Source organism: Heptranchias perlo, chromosome 24 (genome assembly GCF_035084215.1).
Source record: "Heptranchias perlo isolate sHepPer1 chromosome 24, sHepPer1.hap1, whole genome shotgun sequence".
Lineage (NCBI taxonomy): Eukaryota > Metazoa > Chordata > Chondrichthyes > Hexanchiformes > Hexanchidae > Heptranchias > Heptranchias perlo.
The window spans coordinates 6,811,482-6,834,661 of NC_090348.1; the positions used below are offsets into that span (position 1 = coordinate 6,811,482).

A 23,180-nucleotide genomic window follows, 5' to 3' on the forward strand; every position below is an offset into this window, starting at 1 on the left:
GCGAGGCCATGGAGGGATTTGAACACAAGGATGAGAATTTTAAATTCGAGGCGTTGCCAGAAGAGGAGACTTTCATGCCTGTAGCCTGGGTTGAATTCAAACCCACTTCCCAGGGATGAAAAGATGGGTGCTAAACCTTTGTGACACCAACCTGCTCAATGTGCTGGGTTTAACTAAAGGCGTATTATTTTTCTTTTTGTCCAGGCTGATAATTCTAATGATTTAAAACGGATTCAAGAACTGGAAGAAGAAATGGTAGCTGCTCGCAATATGTACAACAAAGAAATCCAGACTCTACATGACCAGCTAGACCAGAATTCCAAAGAAAGAATGCAGATTGATCTAAACAACCTCAAAAACTCACAACTGATTGCCGAATTCAGGGAAAGGTCCGAACAGCTTATAGTTTATAATTAAAGAAACGAGGGGAAAAATAACAACCAGAATAGCCAAACCTGGATGACCAAGTTAGAACTTAGTTATTGTAGGATGTGAACTGGGTTTGCAAACATTTTATCAAAGCTGAACATATTGGGGCCGATTTTCACATTGGGTGGACACAGTCGCTTGCCCAATATTCTTGGCCAAGGGCTCGAGCCATTGTGATGACCAGGCCTCATTTACATACCATCGGTGAGCTGTACGCACTGAACTAGCGCTCACCGGGGGTGGGGGGGTGGGGGAAGGAAATATTGCAGCTCCTCTGCAGAGCCGAGGCGGAAGTTGGGTGTTATGGGGTTGGTGTGGGGGGGCGTTGGTAAAGAGGAAATTGTTGGTGGGGGGGAGGCTGTGGATGGGCTGGTGGCAGGTGCGAAGATTTTTTTTTGTGGGACCAGGAGGATCATTTATGCTCCTCCTCCTCATCCTCTGACTAAAATCAGCAAAATACCCAAAACTTGCCTGGTTTTGGAGCACCCTGCAGTGGTCCTGTGAAGGCCTGCTGGTTACGCTGCCCGTTACGCTGCTGGTTACGTCGCCGGTTATACCACTGGTTACGCCCCTGGTTACGCCCCTGGTTATGCCGCCAGTTATGCCACTGGTTATGTCACTGGTTACGCCCAGTACCAATGGGCGGAGCATGCGCACTCACAGTCCACCCATTGATACCTCAAAGTTGCATCGAGATCCTCTGTATGTCTGGCTCACAGGTTAGAGTTGCTGGTTTCCAAGTGGGTAACGGGATAACTTTGAGGCAGTTCATTGTGCAGATTGATGATGACCCTCCGACAAAGCCAAAACTGAGTATGTTTGCATGTTGGAAGGAGGCTCCTGGCCAAAACAGGCCAGGCACCTCAGCTGCCCATGTGTAGGCCCCATCCAAAATGGCAGCAGAGATATCAGAAGCAGAAACAGGGCCAGTAAATGCCACCCCACAATTTTCACAGTGCTACCTCGGAGGGAGTGAAAATCTCTTCCACAGAGGCTGCCTCTTCCCAACATGTATGGCATTGTAATATAGTAGTAATCTCGGTTGACCCTGCTATATCTGAGTTGATTGCCGTTGGCCCACTCCTGTGCAACACATGCTGATACCTCTTTCCTACCTCCTACAGAGCCCTGTTGTGATCAGTGGTGTGCTGGAAGGCATCTTGCGCCCTTCCTTTCTCTAGGGTCTCAGGCTCTGTAGGTCTCGTAGAGGAGACGTTGACTCAATCTCTTCCCAAACGTCACACAGCTGAGGCAGCCTGGGTTTACATTTTGGAACCCAGCACGCACTTCAGTTCAAAACCAAAAGGCCCAAGTCTGGATACCCCGGCGTTTTTCACAGGCTTTCAGTTTTGGCTTTGTCGGAAAGTTATCATCAGACTGCACAACTAACTATCTCAAAGTTATCCCATGTTACCCACTTGAAGACCAAACCTGTGAGCCAGATACCATGTCTGGACTCAGCAGTCAAAATTTCATTGGGCCAGGACAATAGTATTCAGGAGGGCCTTCAAAGCTTACTTACTAATATCAAATAAACAGGCTATTCCATCGGGTTAAAGGATGGGCTTTTACAGTGAAGATCGAACACCCTAAATTTAAGAGAGGATTAAACTAATTTGCTTCTTTCCTGCTTCATCGATCGTCTCTGCAACAGTGTTAGATGAAGTAAGGAGGGAGGAGCCTCGTGTGGGGTATAAACACTGGCATAGACCTAATGGGCCGAAAGGCCTGTTTCTGAGCTGTAAATTCTATGTAACAGCGCTCAGTGTTGCCACAGATCTCCTGCATATATAACGACCTAGATTTTCATAAATGGTACCCAATTTAATATGAATGGACTATTGTCAGCGTTAGGTTTGGAAAATCCAGGCCAACACATCTAAATTTAGGACCTTTTTCGGAAGCTCCCTTTCCTGCTCAAATAAATGGTACAGGACCTCCCTTCTTTGGGTTAACCCTGTTCTTGTGTTCTCACTCAGATACACAGACACGGAAATATTAAAAGAGATTCAACTTCTCCCAATCACTCGGGCCAAATGTCAGGTCCAAAGTTTCACTTGTCACCTGGGTGTTCCACACAGGGAGTGATTGAAAGGCAAGGTGTAAACCACACAAAGGCTGCTCTCACACATCTTCCAGCAATAGGCTTGAAAGTAAGACGCAGAGGAGTGTTAAAGTGGCTTATGTTTTTTTTTAATGGAAAAGCTCCATTCCCCAAATCAGCTCAATGTTCACAATATAAAGGATGCCATTCAGGCTTGTTCCACATATGTAATGGGTAATTGCAATTAATATTTTAATTCACACCTTCAAAAATATTGTAGTGACCTTGCTTTATCTGCTACACTATTCCATACCAAGTGAAACCAGACAACCTTAACTTATACATGCACTGTCAGCAGACTTTCCTTTAGTTATGGAGATTAGTCTAGTGGGGTCAGGATCTCTTCAGAAAGAACACTAAAAAAAAATTCATTAATCCCCCCCATGGATTCGAGAATTTGAATTCAGTTTGAAAAAGTCTGGAAATAAAAAGCTGGTATCAGTAAAAATGACCATGAAGTTGTTGCATTGTCTTAAAAACCCAACTGGTTCACCAATGTCCTTTAGGGAAGGAAACCTGCCGTCCTCACCCGATCTGGGCCTATATGTGACTCCAGTTCCCACAACAACGTGGTTGACTCTTAACTGCCCCCTGAAGTGGCCTAGCAAGACACTCAGTTGTATCAAACTGCTACAGGGAGCTAGGGATGGATGATAAATGCCGGCCTTGCCAGCTACGCCCACATGCCGAGAATTAATTTTTAAAATATATCGTTAGGGGCAAAAGGCACATTTCCTCAACAGATGAGACCGGTCAGCAGTAATATTCATGAGTCCCTGTGGGGAAAGTGTAATGGTACCAATGTGTTTTGTTTTTCGGTGCAGCATACTGGTACTCAACACGGCCATATTGCAGAAGGAGGAAGAGAAAAAGAACCTGGAGTTAATGCTGTGCCAGAAGGAAGCAGAGCTAAGGGAGCTGAAAAACAACACATCAAACCCTTCGACAGAGTTGGACGCACTCTGTCAAGAGCTTGAGAAACTACGCAGGTGCCTTGAAGAAGTCCAGAAGAAGTAAGATTACATTACTCTAAAATATTTAAAACACATAGGATGCATATTTAGGTGTTTCTATAAGCCATCGTTCAAATTAAATTAAACACAATGGGCCCAATTTTCCACTGCCCTCCCCTGCCTGGGTGCTAGCCACGTTAGAGTTCATCCAATGTGCACTCTGCCTGACATGATTCTGAATCCACCGATATTTCTGGTTTCAAATCATTTCACTAGGGCCATGTCCTTTGACTGGCCTTTTTGCCTGGAAATGGGGACCAGAATCCAACTGAGAGGCCTGCAGCAGTGGTAAAAGCAGTCGGACGCAGGGCCTTCTGCCTGCTGTCTCCAGCCTTGATCCACTTATCCCTCCACTTGCAAATGAAGGTACTTATCTTCTGCATGGCTCCAACAGGTGGCATCAAGGCCTTAGTCAGATCGCCCATGACTTTAGGACAGGAGGTACCGTTACATCATTCCTACCTCATTTAAGAAAGAAACACTTGCATTTATATAGCGCTTTTCATGACCTCAGAACAAAGTGCTTTACAGCCAATTCAGTATTTTTGAAGTGTAGTCACTGTTATATTGCAGGAAACACGGCAGCCAATTTGTGCACAGCGAGATCCCACAAACGACAATGGCCAGCGCGGACACGATGGGCCAAAGGGCCTCTATCCGTGCCGTATAACTCTATGAGATAAATGACCAGATCATCTGTTTTAGTGATGTTGGTTGAGGAATAAATATTGGCCAAGCCACCTGGGAGAACTCCCCAACGCTTCTTTGAATATTGTCATGGGACCTTTTACATCCACCTGAGAGGGCAGACGGGGCCTCAGTTTAATGTCTCATCTGAAAGACGGCACCTCTGACAGTGCAGCACTCCCTCAGTACTGCACTGGAGTGTCAGCTTGGAGTATGTGCTTGAGTCTTTTAATGTGATCTCAATGCTTGTGCCTGCTCCACGCTCCTCCACACCCCCTCAGGAGAAACCATGGAAATTGCCCCGGCAACGCAAAGAGCCTGGGGTGGGGGGTGGGTGGTGTATAGATCTTCTTCTGTACCACCTCAGCTGAAAAGCATCGCCTGGGCGTTGCGTGGAATGGAAAACCAGATCGGAAGGAAGCCACGCTCATAGCAGATCCCAGACAGACTTCCCACCGTAAGTTAATGCAAGGAAAATCAGGTGGGTTGTGTTAGTGCCTGTGATCCTCCTGCCTTGGACTAGTCTTCCACCCAGCTGACAATTCACACCCAAGGGGTACAGACTAAAATCTAACCCCACATCTCAATGTCCCTATTTTTCTTTGCTTTGCTCCCGGGCACTGAGTTTCCTGAGCGCAAAGCAGAGGAAAACCGGCTCTAAGAACTTTTTTAGCCTACTTTAGTCTTTACATGAAGCTCCATAAAACATTTTTATTTCTTTTTATTGTTCTTGCCATCCCTCCTTCTTCCTGTCTCTCGCTGTGACCTTTTTGAGTAAATCCAGCCCATATTTGCCGTAATTGCAGTGCTGTGTTTGTCAGTCTTAATGAATCCAGTAATGTTGGTAAGAATTATTTTAGTAATATAAAAACTCAATTTGTAATCCAGCTTGGATTGATGGGAAGAAAATTGCTTCTCTCTGACATGCTGTAAATGAAATACATTTGGAGAATCTCAATTCAGGCTCTCCGTAGCATGGTCTGTCCTTCAATTGGACGGGCCCTCCATAGCACAGATCTCCCCTTTAATTGGCCGGGCACCTCATAGCACAGATCTCCCCTTTAATTGGCCGGGTATTCCATAGCACAAATCTCCCCTTTAATTGGCCAGGTATTCCATAGCACAGATTTGCCCTTTAATTGGCCGGGTATTCCATAGCACAGATCTGCCCGTTAATTGGACGGGCACTCCATAGCACAGATCTCCCCTTTAATTGGCTGGGCACTCCACAGGACAGATCTGCCCTTTAATTGGCCGGGTATTCCATAGCACAGATCTGCCCTTTAATTGGCCGGGTATTCCATAGCATAGATCTGCCCGTTAATTGGACGGGCACTCCATAGCACAGATCTCCCCTTTAATTGGCCGGGCACTCCACAGGACAGATCTGCCCTTTAATTGGCCGGGCACTCCACAGGACAGATCTGCCCTTTAATTGGCCGGGTATTCCATAGCACAGATCTACCCTTTAATTGGACGGGCATTCCATAGCACAGATCTGCCCGTTAATTGGACGGGCATTCCATAGCACAGATCTGCCCTTTAATTGGCCGGGCACTCCACAGGACAGATCTGCCCTTTAATTGGCCGGGCACTCCACAGGACAGATCTGCCCTTTAATTGGCCGGGCACTCCACAGGACAGATCTGCCCTTTAATTGGCCGGGCACTCCACAGGACAGATCTGCCCTTTAATTGGCCAGGCATTCCATAGATTGGTCCCCTTTTTGCCATTCTTTAGGCACTTTAATTGGAAGATTCATTCAGAGACCAGAACGGTGACAGGTGTAAGTGTCGGCAACAGAGAGGATCGGATTAAAGGGAATTGTTGGAGTGAAGCACTGGGACCTTTATACTGCGTATATTCTGTATTGTGTCTGACCCGGGAGGCCTTGAAACTGACAGCTGTCAATCATTGGGGTAGATTTTCAACTTACCACTCGGGTTGTTTCCAAGCAAGTGAAAACCGGGCGGTTTCTATAACGGGCAGCTGATCCACAGTGGCAGTTTTACGCCTGATTGGTAAATTCAAAATCTACTCCATTGTAAATTATGGTAAAATCTTCTATCACTCAGCTTTATCGTTCCTCACAACCATAAAATTCGCCAGAAAAGGCCATGTTTGAATGTCACCAACGTGACCTACTCCTGTTCCTGTGAGAGCGTCTGGCCTAGGCTTGTGATCTGAACCTAGAGATAGAGACGGGTTCAAGTCACATTAGGGTTGGAGTGCACTTTGGGTGAGTGTCTGGGTACAATGTGTGGTGGGCGAGGGAATCGGCCCCATTGAGCGTTGCCCGATGAGCGGCCAAGTGCAGTGAGGGTGGGGGGAGGAACATTGGCCCCATAGAGTTGTCAGTGTGCCGAGTGCACTGAGTTGAGGTTTGATGAATATATCTGTGCCTGCTGCGGACTCCACAGGGAAAAGCCTGCAGGAGTGGGCCTTTGGCAGTATGGTGGTGTACGTGCGGCACTAATGATCCCAGAAATGTAGATGTCCAGGCTGGTAAGGTGGGAGGATTCCTCCCACCCCCCAGAAATATAGATTGGGGCCCCTGTGACATTAAACATTTTATTTAAAAATGCCCTCCGATCTTCGGGATTCCAGCCCCCCCCCCCCCACCTCGCCCTGCACAATCCCACCCCCACCTCCAGATGGGTCCCACTTGTACTATTCAGGAGGCTGACACATCTCATCTCACTACGTTTACCATCTCACTCCAACCATATGCGAGGTCCTATTGAGGCCAAGGAATTCCCAGCGTAGAAAGCCTTCGCCCCTTTCAGTCAGTGGCCTTGTTTGGGTGGGTGTAATGTAACCCTCAATGAAGCCATCGGAGCACATCGTCCTGAGTCCACCTAAGTCTCCTTTCAAGTGCATTCTGGATCCGTGGACCATCACAGTTGCACCGCTAAGTCGAATTAACATTGGCGGAGCTCGGTAACATTTGCTTCAGAAACTCAGTGGCACTTTGGTTTCATAAGAAGACAGAGGCCTAGAAATTGGGCCACGTAGTACCCGTTTATCAGGAGCTACACGGCCTCCTAAGTGTCCAAAATGGCAGGCAGGAAGCGCGCGCGAAGTGTGCTGCCTGCCATATTGGGTAAGGACAAACATAAGGCGTCCTATACCCACGCCTGAAGCAGGCGTTGGGCTCTTTGCTTAAGCAACCTTGTTGAACTTCCCTCACTTACCTGCGTGGCCTCTTCCCACTGCGCCGATGATATGCGAATGAGGTCCGAGGCCTAGTATCGGGGCTCCTCGGACCCTACCATTCATGCACAGGGTAAGTACCAAGAATGGGCGCTCCCGAATTTCTAGGCCAGAGTTTCTTGCCCAGTTTAACCTCTGACTTGGCGTGCAATGAATGAGGCATTGCTATTGTATTGTTGAAGTCACACCAACCAGAGACATCAAAGTGGGCTTAAAGTAACACGACCAGTGTTGGGCAAAAACAGGCTGCAGTCAGACGACTGTTAGAGAATTAGCCAAATGTAAGGAGTCGTACAACACCAGGTTATAGTCCAACAGCTTTATTTGAAATCACAAGCTTTCGGAGCTTTGCTCCTTCGTCAGGTGAGTGAAGGGTTCCATAAAGGCACTGCATATATAGTCAGAGAACAATGCCTGGTGATTACAGATAATCTTTCTAACTGCCCTTTATCACACCTCGGCAGAGAGATAATCACAGCAATCAAAGGAGTGGATGGTGTTCAGACAGGTTAGTCAGGGACACATTACATCCAAGACTACTGAATACACAAGGGGTCAGATAACAAAGACAGAGAGAGAGAGAGAGAGAGACCCGAAAGGCAGAGAGAGAGAGAGAAAGAATGACCAGTTGTATTAAAAACAGAGAACTTTTTTTCGCTGGTGGGGTTACATGTAGCATGTCATGAACCCAAGATCCTGGTTGAGGCCGTCCTCATGGGTGCGGAACTTGGCTATCAATTTCTGCTCGACGATTTTGCATTGCCATGTGTCTCGAAGGCCGCCTTGGAGAATGCTTACCCAAAGATCGGAGGCTGAATGTCCTTGACTACTGAAGTGTTCCCCGACTGGGAGGGAACCCTCCTGTCTGGCGATTGTTGCGCGGTGTCCGTTCATCCATTGTCGCAGTGTCTGCATGGTCTCGCCGATGTACCATGCTCCGGGGCATCCTTTCCTGCAACGTATGAGGTAGACAACATTGGCCGAGTCACAGGAGTATGAACCATGTACCTGGTGGGTGGTGTTCTCTCGTGTGATGGTGGTATCTGTGTCGATGATCTGGCATGTCTTGCAGAGGTTGCCGTGGCAGGGTTGTGTGGTGTTGTGGACGCTGTTCTCCTGAAAGCTGGGTAATTTGCTGCGAACAATGGTCTGTTTGAGGCTAGGTGGCTGTTTGAAGGCGAGTAGTGGAGGTGTGGGGATGGCCTTAGCGAGGTGTTCGTCGTCATTGATGACATGTTGAAGGCTGCGAAGAACATGGCGTAGTTTCTCTGCTCCGGGGAAGTACTGGACGACGAAGGGTACTCTGTTGGTTGTGTCCCGTGATCTTGGGTTCATGTCATGCTACATGTAACCCCACCAGCGAAAAAAAGTTATGTTTTTAATACAACTGGTCATTCTCTCTCTCTCTCTCTGCCTTTCGGGTCTCTCTCTCTCTCTCTCTCTCTGTCTTTGTTATCTGACCCCTTGTGTATTCAGTATTCTTGGATGTAATGTTTCCCTGACTAACCTGTCTGAACACCATCCACTCCTTTGATTGCTGTGATTATCTCTCTGCCGAGGTGTGATAACGGGCAGTTGGAAAGATTATTTGTAATCACCAGGCATTGTTCTCTGACTATATATGCGGTGCCTTTATGGAACCCTTCACTCACCTGATGAAGGAGCAAAGCTCCGAAAGCTTGTGATTTCAAATAAAGCTGTTGGACTATAGCCTGGTGTTGTACGACTCCGTACATTTGTCCACCCCAGTCCATCACCGGCATCTCCACATCAGAGAATTAGCCAGCAGTGGTTGACTAGATGTTTGGTTCCCAGCCTGTGTTTCTGTTTTGGAAGCAAATTAATCCGATTAAGAGAGCTGATGATTGTTATTAAGGCTGAGGACAAGACAATGTCAATGTAAACGACAATTCACTTAATCATTCAGGATTTACATAATGAAAGTTTCATCACCTACTTTACAGTCAGCTGTTAGCACAAATTTGTCAGCACGTTTGTTTATAAGCATGCGCCTAAGCATTTATTTAAAGCGACTGGACATGATATCCCAGTCTCATTTCAGCGCCCGTATCCATTTCGCCCACTTTTTAAGCTTAGCAGAGACATGTACAGCACTGAGAAGCCTCTCTCGGAGCAGGAGCAACTCTGCTACTGCTTGAGTTTGTTTTAAACAAGCTTTCAGTGGGTGCAGGTAGAGGAAGGTGTGAGTTAACCCTGCCCAGAATTATTATGAATTATTGGGGCAGAAATCGTTTGATAAATAACGGGGAGCTCATCAGCGCTCTCCGTTGTTAGTGGCGAAATGGAGGAGCAAGTTCCAGCGTTAGCACCTGCTCAGTGAAACGCGGAAATCCAGAACTTGCTCCTAATGGTTCGCCGGCGATATGACGGCTTCAAATTAAAGGGCCATCGCACGTTGCAATCAGAGAAATCATTGAAAAAGTGCAAACTTGCTTATCTGCCCAGCTGGAAAGTAACTAATTATGCCACAAAACAGGTACGCTTAAAAATACAGGTCTAACCTAAGTTTTAACAGCACAGTAAGTCTTAATGACTGCCAAACAACTAAAAATTAACTTTTAAAAATGTGAAGTCTCATTATTCCTTATTTTATTTTAATAGTTTTTGGTCATTAAATTTTTTTTTTTAAATTAAAGAATTACATTTTTTATTTACTTTTCTAGAAGTTCCCCACCACCGACGTTAGACTGACTGGCCTGTAATTGCCCGGGTTTATCCCTCTCAGCCTTTTTTGAACAGGAGTGTAACATTTGCAATCCTCCAGTCTTCCAGCACCATCCCCGATCTAAAGAGGATTGGAAGATTGTGGCCAGAGCCTCCGCAATTTCCACCCTTACTTCTCTCAGTAACCTAGGATGCATCCTATCTGGACCGGGTGACCATTCCACTTTGAGAACTGCCAATCTTTTAAGTACCTCCTCTTTATCGATTTTTATCCAATCCAATATCGCTACTACCTCCTCCTTTACTGGTAAAATCGCAGCATCCTCTTCTCCAGTGAAGGCGGATGCAAAGTATTCATTTAGTGCCTCAGCCATGCCCTCTGCCTCCTCAAGATCTCCTTTTTTGTCCCTAATCAGTCCCTCCGTTACTTTGACTACCCTTACATGTTCATAAAAGACTTTTGGATTCCCTTTTATGTTAGCCGCTAATCTATTCTCATATTCTCTCTTTGCCCCTCATTCCCTTTTTTAGATCTCCTTTGTACTTTCTGTATTCAGCCTGGTTCTCTACTGTATTATGAATCTTACATTCGTCATAAGCCTCCTTTTTCTGTTTCATTTTAATTTCTGTTCCAGAACATATAAAGTTAAAACAGAGAACGTTACTTGCCAGTGCCTTCATATTAAATGTTGCACCAGAACAATGTAATGCTGGAGTTACTGAACGTTTGGACGTTCATTTCAGTGCAGTACCAAGAGAGCATGGAAAGTAACATTCATTCTTCTAACTTTTATCAGGGGTCACCCAGTGCTGTGCTCTCTTTCCTGCTGCTCCTTCTTCATCTCAATGTCTTCCAATACTCATCATTCAACCCTATTCACTGTTTTGCTGACCATTCCCCTTTATCTTCATCAACTTCCCTCCAATCCCATGCACTCAGTGGTCACAATCTGCGGTCCTCTCTCACTCCTTCTAGACCTCCTCCATACCCCTCAATTGTTCAAGGACTGTTTCCAGCTACCATCTCTTACCTTTGATGGCTCGACTCCTGATCTAAAGTTTCTAGCCACGGCTCTTCCATTACTAAAGCTGCCTTGGTTTCCTCTTTTCGTGCCTAAAATTCCTTATCCCGTCAACAATTCTTAATTCTCTGCAAAGCCAACTTTGTTCAGGACTAGAACACTGCTCCATATCTGGAGAGACTCTTCCAGTACTCTTGGGCAGGATACAAGAAAAAGACTGTTGTTTGATAGATGATGCCTCCAGTTTCCAAACCCTCTCTTTCTCATCTCTAGACTCCAACCTCTCCCTCTTCTATCGCAATCTTTGTTCTCTTTCTCTCTTTGATCAATATTACTGTGGTCACCGTTCCTCTGAGCTGCCCTCTCTTGTTCCTTCTAAGCTTCAAATCTATTTACTAACTTGCTCGTCCTCCTCCTATAATTTGTGTTGAAGGCATGATTTGTGCAGTTTCCCACTTGGGATGTGGGCGCCGTGGCAATTTATTGCCCATCCCTAGTTGCCCGCTATAACTGTGTGTCTTGCTCGGCCACTTCAGAGGGCAGTCAAGAATCAACCAGGTTGGTGTGGGACTGGTGTCACATATAGGCCAGACTGGGTAAGGACGGCAGGTTTCCTTCCCTAAAGGACATCAGTGAAGCAGTTGAGTTCTTAATGACAATCCGACAGCTTCATGGTCACGTTTACTGATACCAGACTTCTCAAACTGCTCATGGGGAGATTTGAACTCACTAAATTTTAGTCCCACAACATAACCCCTACATTACCATACCCTAAACGTTCTTCACATCCTGCACAGCGGGTCTTAGCATTTCAGCTTGACATGTCAATTGAAAAGAAATCTGGTTTGGGAATCTATATGCTAAAATATTGGTGGTTCATTCTAGTAATATGAAAGCAGTTTCGTTTAAATAATGCTTTCTGGCTGCAATTAGGCCTAAAATTGGAGTGTCTTTTAAAGCAGGAAGCAGCACCACTGATGGAAAACACATATAAAAACATCTTAATTGGATGCAGAACTTAGGATCAAATGATAGAGAATGAAGCAGTAGAGATTGGTCGTAGCTGTCATGTAAACTTTTATGTTTGTGGCATTTTGGAGATTCTACCATTGGGGTTCAAGAAAAAAACAAACCCTTTGCTGATTCTGATTTATCCTGTTGAAAAAGCCACCTCGGCTGCTTCAACTGTTTCCCTTTAGAAACACTCTACTCAGAGCTGTGTTGGGGACGGTACTGTAAACACAGAGGCTGTGTTATGAGAGCGAATGGAAGCAATCCTTTTATAAGCTACTAGCAGACCTCCCATGGTGTTGATGGTGCTGAGTCAGAGGACGTGCTGTTTTATAACAATAGGTGTGTTATCGACAAAGTGCAACGGGGCAAGTGTTACAGGAAGTAAGTGTGACACCTACAGGAAGTGCATAGTATAGACTTGATTTTTATGTACAATCTGGCAGCTTCATGGTCACATATATATATTAAAGTATACATACACACATATCTACCAGTCTTTGCTCCATATCCCTTGACACCCTTACCTAACAAAAATATATCGATCTCTGTCTTGAAAACTCCAAATGACCCCCAGCATCCACAGCCTTTTGGGGGAAGAGAGCTCCAGATTTCCACTACCCTTTGTGTGGAAAAGAGCTTCCTGATTTCATTCCTGAATAGCCTGGCTCTAATTTTAAGATGATATCGCCTTGTTCTTGATTCCCCCACCAGAGGAAATAGTTTCTCCCTATCTACCCTATCGAATCCTTTTAACATTTTAAACACCTCAATCAGATCACCCCTCATCCTTCTATACTCAAGGGAATACAAGCCAACCTGTCCTCATGATTTAACCCTCTAAGCCTTGGTGTCACTCTGGTGAATCTATCATATCCTATATGACAGGGAGCCATGCCTGTCTGTCACACATATTGAGAAATCATGGGCATTCTGTCCATGATTTTCCGTGTGGGACTCCCCACGGCACCTTGAGCTCAGGAAAATGGCAGTATTGCCTTGATAGTGATGCTCTTTCTTGGAAGTCTGCCTTTCATATCGCGGCCTTTTCTATTTTACTGTTCTACATAGTTGCTATTGACCTCACACGATCAAACTGAAATCCATCACATTGAAACTTGGTCACTGGCTCACATTGGTGATGGCAAATTTGCAGCTGTCATCACTAATTGGGAACTGCTGTTGATAGACTATGTTTGTCCTTCATTGTTCTTGGCTTAAGTCATCCTGAGATGATGAAAGGCACTATATAAATGCAAGTCTTTCTTTTTTAAGTCTAAACTTTTTATAGACAGTTAAATAAGTTTTAAAAGAATGGATCATCAAATTCACAGCGATACTTCAAGCATTTGTTCTGACATTGTCAGATTAAATCGATGTAGCTTGCAAAGCAAATGTGTGTGTGTGTTGCTGTATTTTGCTTTGGTTCAATATTGAACTCTTGTATTGCCAACTTCCATGAAATTCGCTGGTGTTGTTTTTGCTGTGTCATCAGATACTAAATCCAAGGCATTGCAGTGGCAAACATATCTGAGGAATTGGGAAATGCAAACTTTTTTCTTTTGGTTTATTTTGATTTTTCTCCTGCTCATTAAAATGAGGAAATGTCAGTAATGGGGAATATAACACTTCTGCTTTGTGTACCCAGTATTAAGCATTCCCCAGTAAGATCCAGAATGGGAAGATGCAGGGTACAGCTTTCTCCAGTGGGCTGCAATAAGTTGACCCTGACCACTTACTGTGCCAATGTGAATTTGTCCATTTTCCATACAGTCACCTTAATGGCCTTTCCAACTCAGGATAAAGAAGCAGCTCTTTGTCCAGTAGGTGATGCTTCTCTCATCACTAGCTTCCATCTCCTGTGTCTTTCTCACCTCTAGTTTTCAACCTCTCTCTTTCCATCACAATCTTTCTGGTCTTCCTCTATCTATCTGATGTTCCTCTGAACTTTGCTCTCTTAGTCCTCACCTCAAATGTAGTGCTAGTTTATGCCAATTCTTGGCAGTTTTTTGCATTGATCCCAAACATTAAGAATTGGGTTAATAGTTCCCACTCTTGTTTCACTTAAGACTTTTCCAAAAGGGAGAGAAAAGAAGACATTTATCCTATTGGTTTCAGAGGATAATTCTAGGTTTTCCTACTTAATTTTTTGCATTAATACTCTAGCTCTTTTCACCCCTGTCCTTCTGATTTACATTGACTCCTGGCCTCCCAACACCTGAAATTTAAAATTCTTATCCTTGTGTTTAAATCCCTTTGTGGTCTCACCCATCCCTATCTCTGTAACCTCCTCCAACCCTATGACTCCCTTCAAACTCTCTGTTCTTCTGACTCTGGCCTCTTATGCAACTCCCCCCTCCACCTCCCTTCATCCCATCACTGGTGCCCTTGCCCCACATTCTGGAACTCACTCTCTAAGCCCTCCACCTCTCCACCCCCCCCTCCTCCTTTAAGAGCCTCCTTAAAACCTACTCCTTTGACCAAGCTTTTGGTCACCCCACCCAATATCTCCTTTCTTTGACCCGGCATCCATTTTATTTTTGATTACGCCTCTGTGAAGTGCCTTGGGACATTTTTATATGTTAAAGACGCTATATAAATGCAAACAGTTGTTGTTGTTGTTGTTGTTGTTGTTTATTGCTTGGCCGTAATACCTACTGGCCACACATATTCCCTTACACTGGGCTATATATATAGCTAAGAAGACAGACTGTGGTATTATTATTCTGTACACCCAATGATGTATACTGTTGATTCCTTTGCTGATAGTTGTCATTTGTGTAAACGTGAAAAAAAAATGTGTTGTTCTTGATTTTGCAACACAGCGTTTAACATGTGAAGGGACTAAAAGACTCCAATTTTCTCAAAGGCTATAACCATTAAACAGGAATGGATTTGATCAGCATTTTGTTACATTTAAGAGTAGAAATCTATTCATTAATCCATGCTGCATAATTTTGTTGCATCTTCCAGTCAAAAAGCAACCCCTTTAAATTTTAAAAATGCACAAATTTACATTCAAATAGTGGATTTAACCCTAAAGCTATTATTTGTATCAGTAATTTACATGCAATGTTCTACATTTATTTCCTGTTCAACCTTTATCTTTGTTACCAAATGTCTGCAATTTTCCTTGTTTTCTTTTGTACAATTAACTTTTTCAAGTTATTTTCACTATAAATACAACTAATGTTAACATAATTTCACAGACTAAATTGTTGAAAAGCCAATATTATATATGCAAATTAAATTATAAAAGCTTGTAATGCAGAAACATTCAGTTACACCCAGTGATGGTAACCATTCAGTCTGCAACAGGCATGTATTTCACACATATATGTTTTAAAATGGTGAGTTGGTGTCCTGAGGTATTGTACATGGGCTGTTTTCAGGTGAAGCAGGGTTAGAGGGTATGGGATAACTGGACCATATGTGCAGATGTAAGGCTTGTACTAAGTTGCATAGGGGCTGAACTCTGTAACATCGCCCGTCTCCGCCCCTGCCTCAGCTCATCTGCTACTGAAACCCTCATCCATGCTTTTGTTACTTCCAGACTCAACTCTTCCAATGCTCTCCTGACCGGCCTCCCATTTTCGACCCTCCGTAAACTTGAGCTCGTCCAAAACTCTGCTGCCCGTTTTCCAACTCGCACCAAGTCCTGCTCCCCCATCACCCCTGTGCTCGCTGACCTACATTGGCTCCCAGTCCGGGAACGCCTCGATTTTAAAATTCTCATTCTTATTTTCAAATCCCTCCATGGCCTCACCCCTCCCTACCTCTGTAACCTCCTCCAGTCCTACAAACCTCTGAGATCTCTGTGCTCCTCCAATTCTGGCCTCTTGCACATCCTTGAATTTCATCGTTACACCATTGACGGCCCTGCCTCCAGCTGCCTAGGCCCTAAGCTCTGGAATTTCCCTCCCTAAGCCTCTCCACCTCTCTCTCTTCCTTTAAGACACTCCTTAGTGACCTGTCCTAATATCTCCTTATGTGACTCAGTGTCAAATTTTGTTTGATAATCGCTCCTGTGAAGCCCTTTGGGACGTTTTACTACGTTAAAGGCGCTATATAAATGCAAGTTGTTGTTGAACTGATTCATCATAGGAAACTAGGTATATTGCATGTGCTCAGACTGCACAGTCGGCTAGAAAATGGGTCCAACCAATTTAGCATTGACCCAAACGCAAGAGCAGATTGGGCGCTGGTCACCCCACTGGTAAATTTGTCATCGTTGTGCCCATTTTACACCCTTTATCATGCATGATAGACTATCATCTTGTTTGTCTGGCTTCAAATCCTGGATGAACTTCCTCCAGCTCACCATTGTCTTTGGCCCCAATCATAGACGCCGTTGGCTTGCCACTGATTCCATCCCCCTCCATCCTGGTCATTCTCTTAGGCTGAACCAGACCATTTGTAATCCGGACGTGGCAATTGATCCCGAGCTAGGATTCCCCATGCAGGACTCAGGTTAAAATAGCAGTCGAGCCCCCACATTCAAAGAAAGACCCTGCCGACTTCTGGCAGGTGTCCTTCTCGCCTGCTCAGAAGAGCAGGTTAAGGTCGAACCTCCTGGGAGCCAGTGGGACCTCAGTGGCTGAGTCACATGATTGCCACTCCCCGGTAAGATTGCTCCAAAAAAACACAATCAGCAATATAAAAAAAAAATCTACAGTTCAAAAGTACTTCATTGGCTTTCAAGCACTTTGGGACATCCTGAGGTTGTGAAAGGCTCTGTATAAATGCCAGTCCTTTCTGGGCAGTGGTAATCACGTGACTGTTCTGGGCCTGTCGCTTTTGGACAATAGCACTTTGGTTTGAGTGGGATGATTGTCAAGTTTATGATTTTGCTGCCAATCAGAAAACTTTCCCAATAATGACCGAGAAACCTCATCTGTTATTGGTCTGCGGTAACCGCTGCTCATTGGCCCCTGATAATCACGTGACCGTTTCTGTGGTGAGCGCTATAATCGGTCTGTGGGAACAATGGGGCCTAAATTCCTCAGCGCCCTAACTGGCCGCGATTCCAGCAACGCGCAGGAATGGGGAGCCCCGAAGGACCGAAGTAAATCCATCCTCGGGCCCGGTCAGAATAAATCAGGCGAGCTGCAGGCACCAATCAGGTCGTAAGTCAGGACCTTACCAACTACACCCCCGGCCGAGGTAAGTTTGTGGGGAAGGAGGCAGGTGTGGGGACGTGGGGGAAGGGCAGGCCTGCAGTTGTTTTGTGGAGCCACAAAATACTAAGGAGTAGAAATTGGTGTGCGCTGCACCCATTTTTCCTTAAAGGACATTCAAATCCTTAAAGACTGGAGGCCGCTCAAAAAAGGCCCAATAATTTGGGAAATTTTTTAGGGGTGGACTTTGGTCTGAGCCCAGACTCGGCATTGCCCGACCAGCACGTCCCCGAACCGAGAGGCCCGAGCAAACCAATTTAGCAGTGGGACGGTCTGCCTAAAACAGGCGTTTGGTCCCTCTAGCGCCTGGTGAAGGATCGCGCTTTCTGCGACCCCCCCCTGCCCCGAGGCCTGCTCCAATTCCCCCTCCTGGGATGGAAATCGTTCCTCGGGCCTCTCGGACCGTCGGTTAGGCTGCTCAAGCCCTGGAAATATCAGTCGGAGCTTGTGCATCGCAAACTCCGACTGAGGCAAACGAATATTGTAACGAGGCCTGCATTCGTTTCAGGCAGCCACCAGGACGGCCTAAAAACAGGCCCGGACCAATTTAGCAGTGGCCCGAATGTCTGCGCTGATGGCCCGTGGGCCTCTGCCCTGCTAAATTGGTTATCTTTGCACCTGTTTTAGGCTCATAAAATGGGCGTAACATTGTTAAATTTAGACCCCAATGTGACTAAAACATCTCATCTGTCGATGGTCCATGGTCTGGTAACCATGTTGGACCAATATCCATCGATCCTCGGGCCTCTGAGTTTGGGCATGCGCTGGTCGCCGAGTCTAATGGGCCCAGATCAAAATCAACCCCTAAAATCGGGCCTTTTTTGAGTGGCCTCTAGTCTTTAAGCATGTTAAAGTACTTTAGAACCACTGGTTAGGCTGCTTGAGACCTGAAAATTCAGATGGAGCTTGTGCATCGCAAACTCCATTGCCTGGTAACCATGTGGTAATGAAGGAAACATGGCAGGCAGTTTGCACACAGCAAGGTCCCACAAACAGCAATGAGATAAATGACCAGTTAATCTTTTTTTAGTGATGTTCGTTGAGGGGTAAATGTTTGCCAGGACACCGGGGAGAACCCCCGATGCAGCCATCGGTTTGAATCTTGACTCTAAAAGTTTCGATGCGGTTGGGAATTTCTTTACTTGGCTTGATTTAAAAATTTGTATTTATCTGGTCTTGTGTAGGTATGAGGTGGAACACAAGCAGTGCATGGAGCTTCAGTGCATGGTTCAGCAACTGAAACACAAGCTGGACATCCAAAAGGAAAATCATTGCCAGGTCAGCACTTTTGAATGACACAAAACTTGTAACAAAAAAGAACCTGCATTTATATAGCACCTTTTATGACCTCAGGACGTCCCAAAGTGCTTTACAGCCAATGAAGCACTTTTGAAGTGTTGTAATATAGGAAACGCGGCAGCCAATTTGCGCACAGCAAGATCCCACAAACAGCAAGAAAATGACCAGATAATCTATTTATAGTGATGCCAGTTGAGGAATAAATAATGGCCAGGACACTGGGAAAAACTCCCCTGCTTTCCTTCAAAATAGTTCCCTTGGACCTTTGCAGTCCATCTGAGAGGGCAGACGGAGTCTCGGTTTAACATCTCATCCAAAAAACGGCACCTCCGACAGGGCAGCACTCCCTCAGTACTAAATTTTGTGCTCAAATCTCTGGAGTGGGACTTGAACCCACAACCTTCTAACTCAGAGGTCAGAGTGCTACCACTGAGCCACGGCTGACATTATAGGGGGAGATTTTCAGTTTAGGCCCAAAACAGGCACATTATCGGCGGTGCGCCCACACTGCTTGCCCAAGGCCACGGCCGGGAGGCCCAAACCTTTATCAGGTTCAGGTCTCAGTTAAAGTTAACCGTCGAGCTGCATGTGCCAAGCGGGCATTCTGCCACAGCTGGCCGGATTGCTGCCGTGGCAAATCGTCTGGCTTCTATAGGCTGGCAGGTAGGACTGGTTAAGTGGCGGTCGGGGGGTTGGGGGGGGGGGGCGGGGAGAACGGGCTGGCAATGGGTCAGAAGGTTCTTGTGGGGCCAGGAGGACCATCGATGCTCCTTCTGGCTCCACAAAATCTTTAAAGATAAACTCACATTTTGTGAGCGGCCTCCATTGGCCCCTTCAAGGACCAGGGGTTAGGCCTACAACTGGCAGAGGACCACGATTTGCATATTTAAACAGCCTCCTGCCCACTTGGGTGGGAGTGCTGGGCTTACATATAAAGGTCCATCTGGAAATTGAGCGAGGCTGGGAAGTGGTTGTACAAGGTCCCCAACAGATTCTCCTCGGCCTGAGGCCCATTTTTCAGGTGAGAAACGGGCGGTGGAAACTCACCCTCCTCCCAGGAACCCCCCTCCTTTCCCAGAAACCCCCTCCTCCTCCCAGAAAACCCCCCTCCTCCTCCTCCTCAGCCCAGAAACACTTAACCCTTACACTGCCAGCAACATGTTCTGACAGCTTTTCAGCTCATACATGGCGACATTGAAAATAATACAGAAATTTACAGTAATAGAACTATTCAAACCTGAGGATTTGTTTTATTACTGTATTATTAACTATAAGTAATTAAAAGAAATATTAAAACACAATTTAAATAAAATTCCCATTTACACTATACCTGTGCTTGCCCTCTCTTCAATTCTCGATTTTCTTTGTCATTTTTTTACGTCTTCATAATCTACCTGGGCCTGTTTTTTTTTTCTAATTTTTGTTGCCCCCGAAAATGAAGCCTGCAATCTCCTCCTCGCTTCCCTCTTTTCCCCAGGCTCCCACATGCTGTTTTGGAGGGGGATGCGAGTTTTTGTTTCTTTAAAGACATTTTTCTTGGTTGTAAAGTGCCTTAAAGGATGATTGTCCACCTAATGGAAAACCTTGAAGTACAACCTTAGACACCCTGAGACCTCACCTCAGAGGAGTGTGGAAGTTGCAGCCAGGCTTTGTCATTGAACAGACAATCAGGAGCAGGTCCGTTGTGAATGGCTAACTTTGTCGGACTGATTGTTTGTCTGATTGAGATGAGCATTTTTGACAGGTTGTGAATTTGTGTCATTCTCATCTAATGCCAAGAAGACTAATTACAATAATTTATTCAATGCAAACAATTTACATAAAATTTGCATAAATATCCCATGTTGTCGGTATTGGTGCCACATTCTCATGGTCGTTAATAGAGCTGCTTCAGCAGCCTCCTTTGGTGATATCACTGGAAAACCTTAGCCATCAGGAGGGGAGGGGGAGGGAGGTGGTGGGGTTGGGGGAGTTGGGGTGCACGTTGATGAGAAAAGAAGGTCCCCTTCTCTGTAAACTTTCCTTCTCTGACAAGGACCCAGCATTGTAACTAAAATGCTGAAAGAACAATGTTTCCAAGATTACGTTTTTGAAGGACAATCGCATACCTGGTTCTTATTCTGGAAAAGCCGAGAGATCACTTATCATTGGCAGAGTGAATTGCTCCGGTTCAGACTCACTCAGAGACCGGCATCATCACTACCTGCGGTGATTGGCCGGCAACGGCGCTACGCTCAGCAAGGGTAGGGAATTGCGGCATTGCGCCAAATCACGTGTCCTTACAACGTGGTAGGGTTTGATTTCAAATGGACTGCTTGGGGTAGATTTTCAACTTACCGCCTGGACGTAAAACCTTGGTTCCATATCCCGTAATGCCCTTACCTAACAAAAATCTATCAATCTCAGTTTTGACATTTTCAATTGACCCCCCCAGCCTCAACAGCTTTTTGGGGGAGAGAGTTCCAGATTTCCACTCCCCTTTGTGTGAAGAAGTGCTTCCTGACATCACCCCTGAACGGCCCAGCTCGAATTTTAAGGTTATGCCTTCTTGTTCTGGACTCCCCCACCAGAGGAAATAGTTTCTCTCTATCTATCCTGTCAAATCCTTCAATCATCTTAAACACCTCAATTAGATCACCCCTTAATCTCCAACACTCAAGGGAGTACAAGCCTAGTCTATGCAACCTGTCCTCATAATTTAACCCTTTTAGCCCAGGTATCTCATGGTCTTCACTATTTGTCATACCTTCTATTATGACATCATAGAATCTTACAGCACAGAATGAGACCATTTGGCCCATCATGCCTGTGCTGGCTCTCTGAAAGAGCTAATCCCTTGGTCCCATTCCCCTGTCCTTTTCCCATTTGTCCCATTGTGCCTGTAACAACTCTCTGAAAAAGCTATCCCCTGCCCTTTCCCGAGAACCTTTTAAATTTTTATTTTTCAAATATTTATCCATTTCCCTTTTAAAAATTACTATGGATTCTGTTTCCACCACTCTTTCTGATAGGGGATTCCATCTCCTAACGATCCTCTGTCTAAAATATTTTCTAACCTCTCCCTTTGTTCGTTTGATAATGATCTTGAATTGATACCCTCCAATTATTAATTCACTACCTGGTGAGGACAGTTTTATGGAAACCTTCCATTGTACTGGGGGATTTTCCTTCCTGTACTCTCACCCAGAACATTCATCTATATAATATACTCAAAATTTTACATCTGCACACATTTCCTGTCATTGCTTTCAATTATAAATTCCTATGTCCACATTTATAATGGAAACTGCCGATGTAAACTTGTTGCACTGTAATTACATCCTCCCTCTAATGAAGGTACTACATCAGTGGGTATAATTACAGTGTGACAAGCCACATAGGCAGTTTCCATTATAAATGAGGGAATTCCCCTCATAACCTGAGAGATGGCACAAAGGGCAGTGGGCTCAGTGTGGGGCACTTCTCACAGGGCACATCGTCCTAAACTCAGTTTAGCACCAATATTTCCAAACCACTCCCTGGGCTCGGACTTAATAAAGGAGAGTTTTCATCGAAATATAGGCATTACAGCACAGGAGGAGGCCAAATTCCTCCTTTTCGAATATTTATCCCCTTCCCTTTTAAATTAAGTTTTAATCTCTATCTTATTAGCCACATATGGTGAAGGACCCCACGATCTAATAGCCCTCAGTTCAATAACCTTCCTCCTCTGTTACTCCTTGGTTCTTCCAGTGAGAATCCTTTGTTTCTGTTCCCTTGTTCCCCATTTGCCCACCAGTGGAAACAATCTTTCACTATTTACCCACAGTAAGATCTCCAGGTTTTACTCGCCCCTTTAGTGGCTGCTCCTCTCTCAGTGCCGCTCCCCCTCACCATGTTGCTGCTCCCGGCACTGCAGGAAATGCTGGTCCTCACGTCCACCCCATCCCCGTTCTTTCCCCCCTCCCCCGCTTGAACCCCAATCAGTGACTCAGTGTCCTCTTCTCTCCCATATTCTTGTCCGCGTCTCTCTCCGACCTCCCATCCCCTGATCCCCCATCCCCCCCCTCGTTCCCCAAGCTCCCATTCTCCAGTCTCCCTCACTCCTGTTCTCCAGCCTCCATCACTCCCCCGAGCCCCCATTCTACAGTCCTCCTCCTCTCCCCCATTCCCCATGCCACTTCTCTCACCGAACTCCCATCCTCTGGTCCCCATTCTCCAGTCTCCCCTATTCCCTGAGCCCCCATTCCCAGTCTCTCCCTGATCCTCCATTCCTCAGTCTCCATCTCCCCACCAAACCCCCATTCCTCAGTCTCCATCTCCCCCCAAGCCCCCATTCCCCAGTCTCTCTCCCCACAAGCCCCCATTCCCCAGTCTCTCTCCCCCAAAGCCCCCATCCCCCAGTCTCTCTCTCCCCAAGCCCCCATTTTCTAGTCTCCGTCATCCACATCCCTCCACTCTCGAGCCCCCTCGATAGCCGAGCCCCTCACAATTCCAGAATCCCCAGCCCCCTCCCGACTGCACACCAGCCGGACGCGGCTCTCTGAGACGTTGGTCAGGT

The 23,180-nt window shown here is 45.8% G+C and overlaps 1 protein-coding gene across 1 annotated transcript in view; it reads left to right on the forward strand.

The window, feature by feature from the left end:
* Window positions 1-23,180, forward strand: part of LOC137341816 (uncharacterized) — a 128,609-nt gene that overhangs the window by 22,094 nt on the left and 83,335 nt on the right. Inside the window, exons 3-5 of the mRNA XM_068005320.1 lie at window positions 205-389; window positions 3,358-3,546; window positions 18,526-18,619. Coding sequence (XP_067861421.1) covers window positions 205-389; window positions 3,358-3,546; window positions 18,526-18,619 — 468 coding nt within the window. The remainder of the gene's footprint in view (window positions 1-204; window positions 390-3,357; window positions 3,547-18,525; window positions 18,620-23,180) is intronic.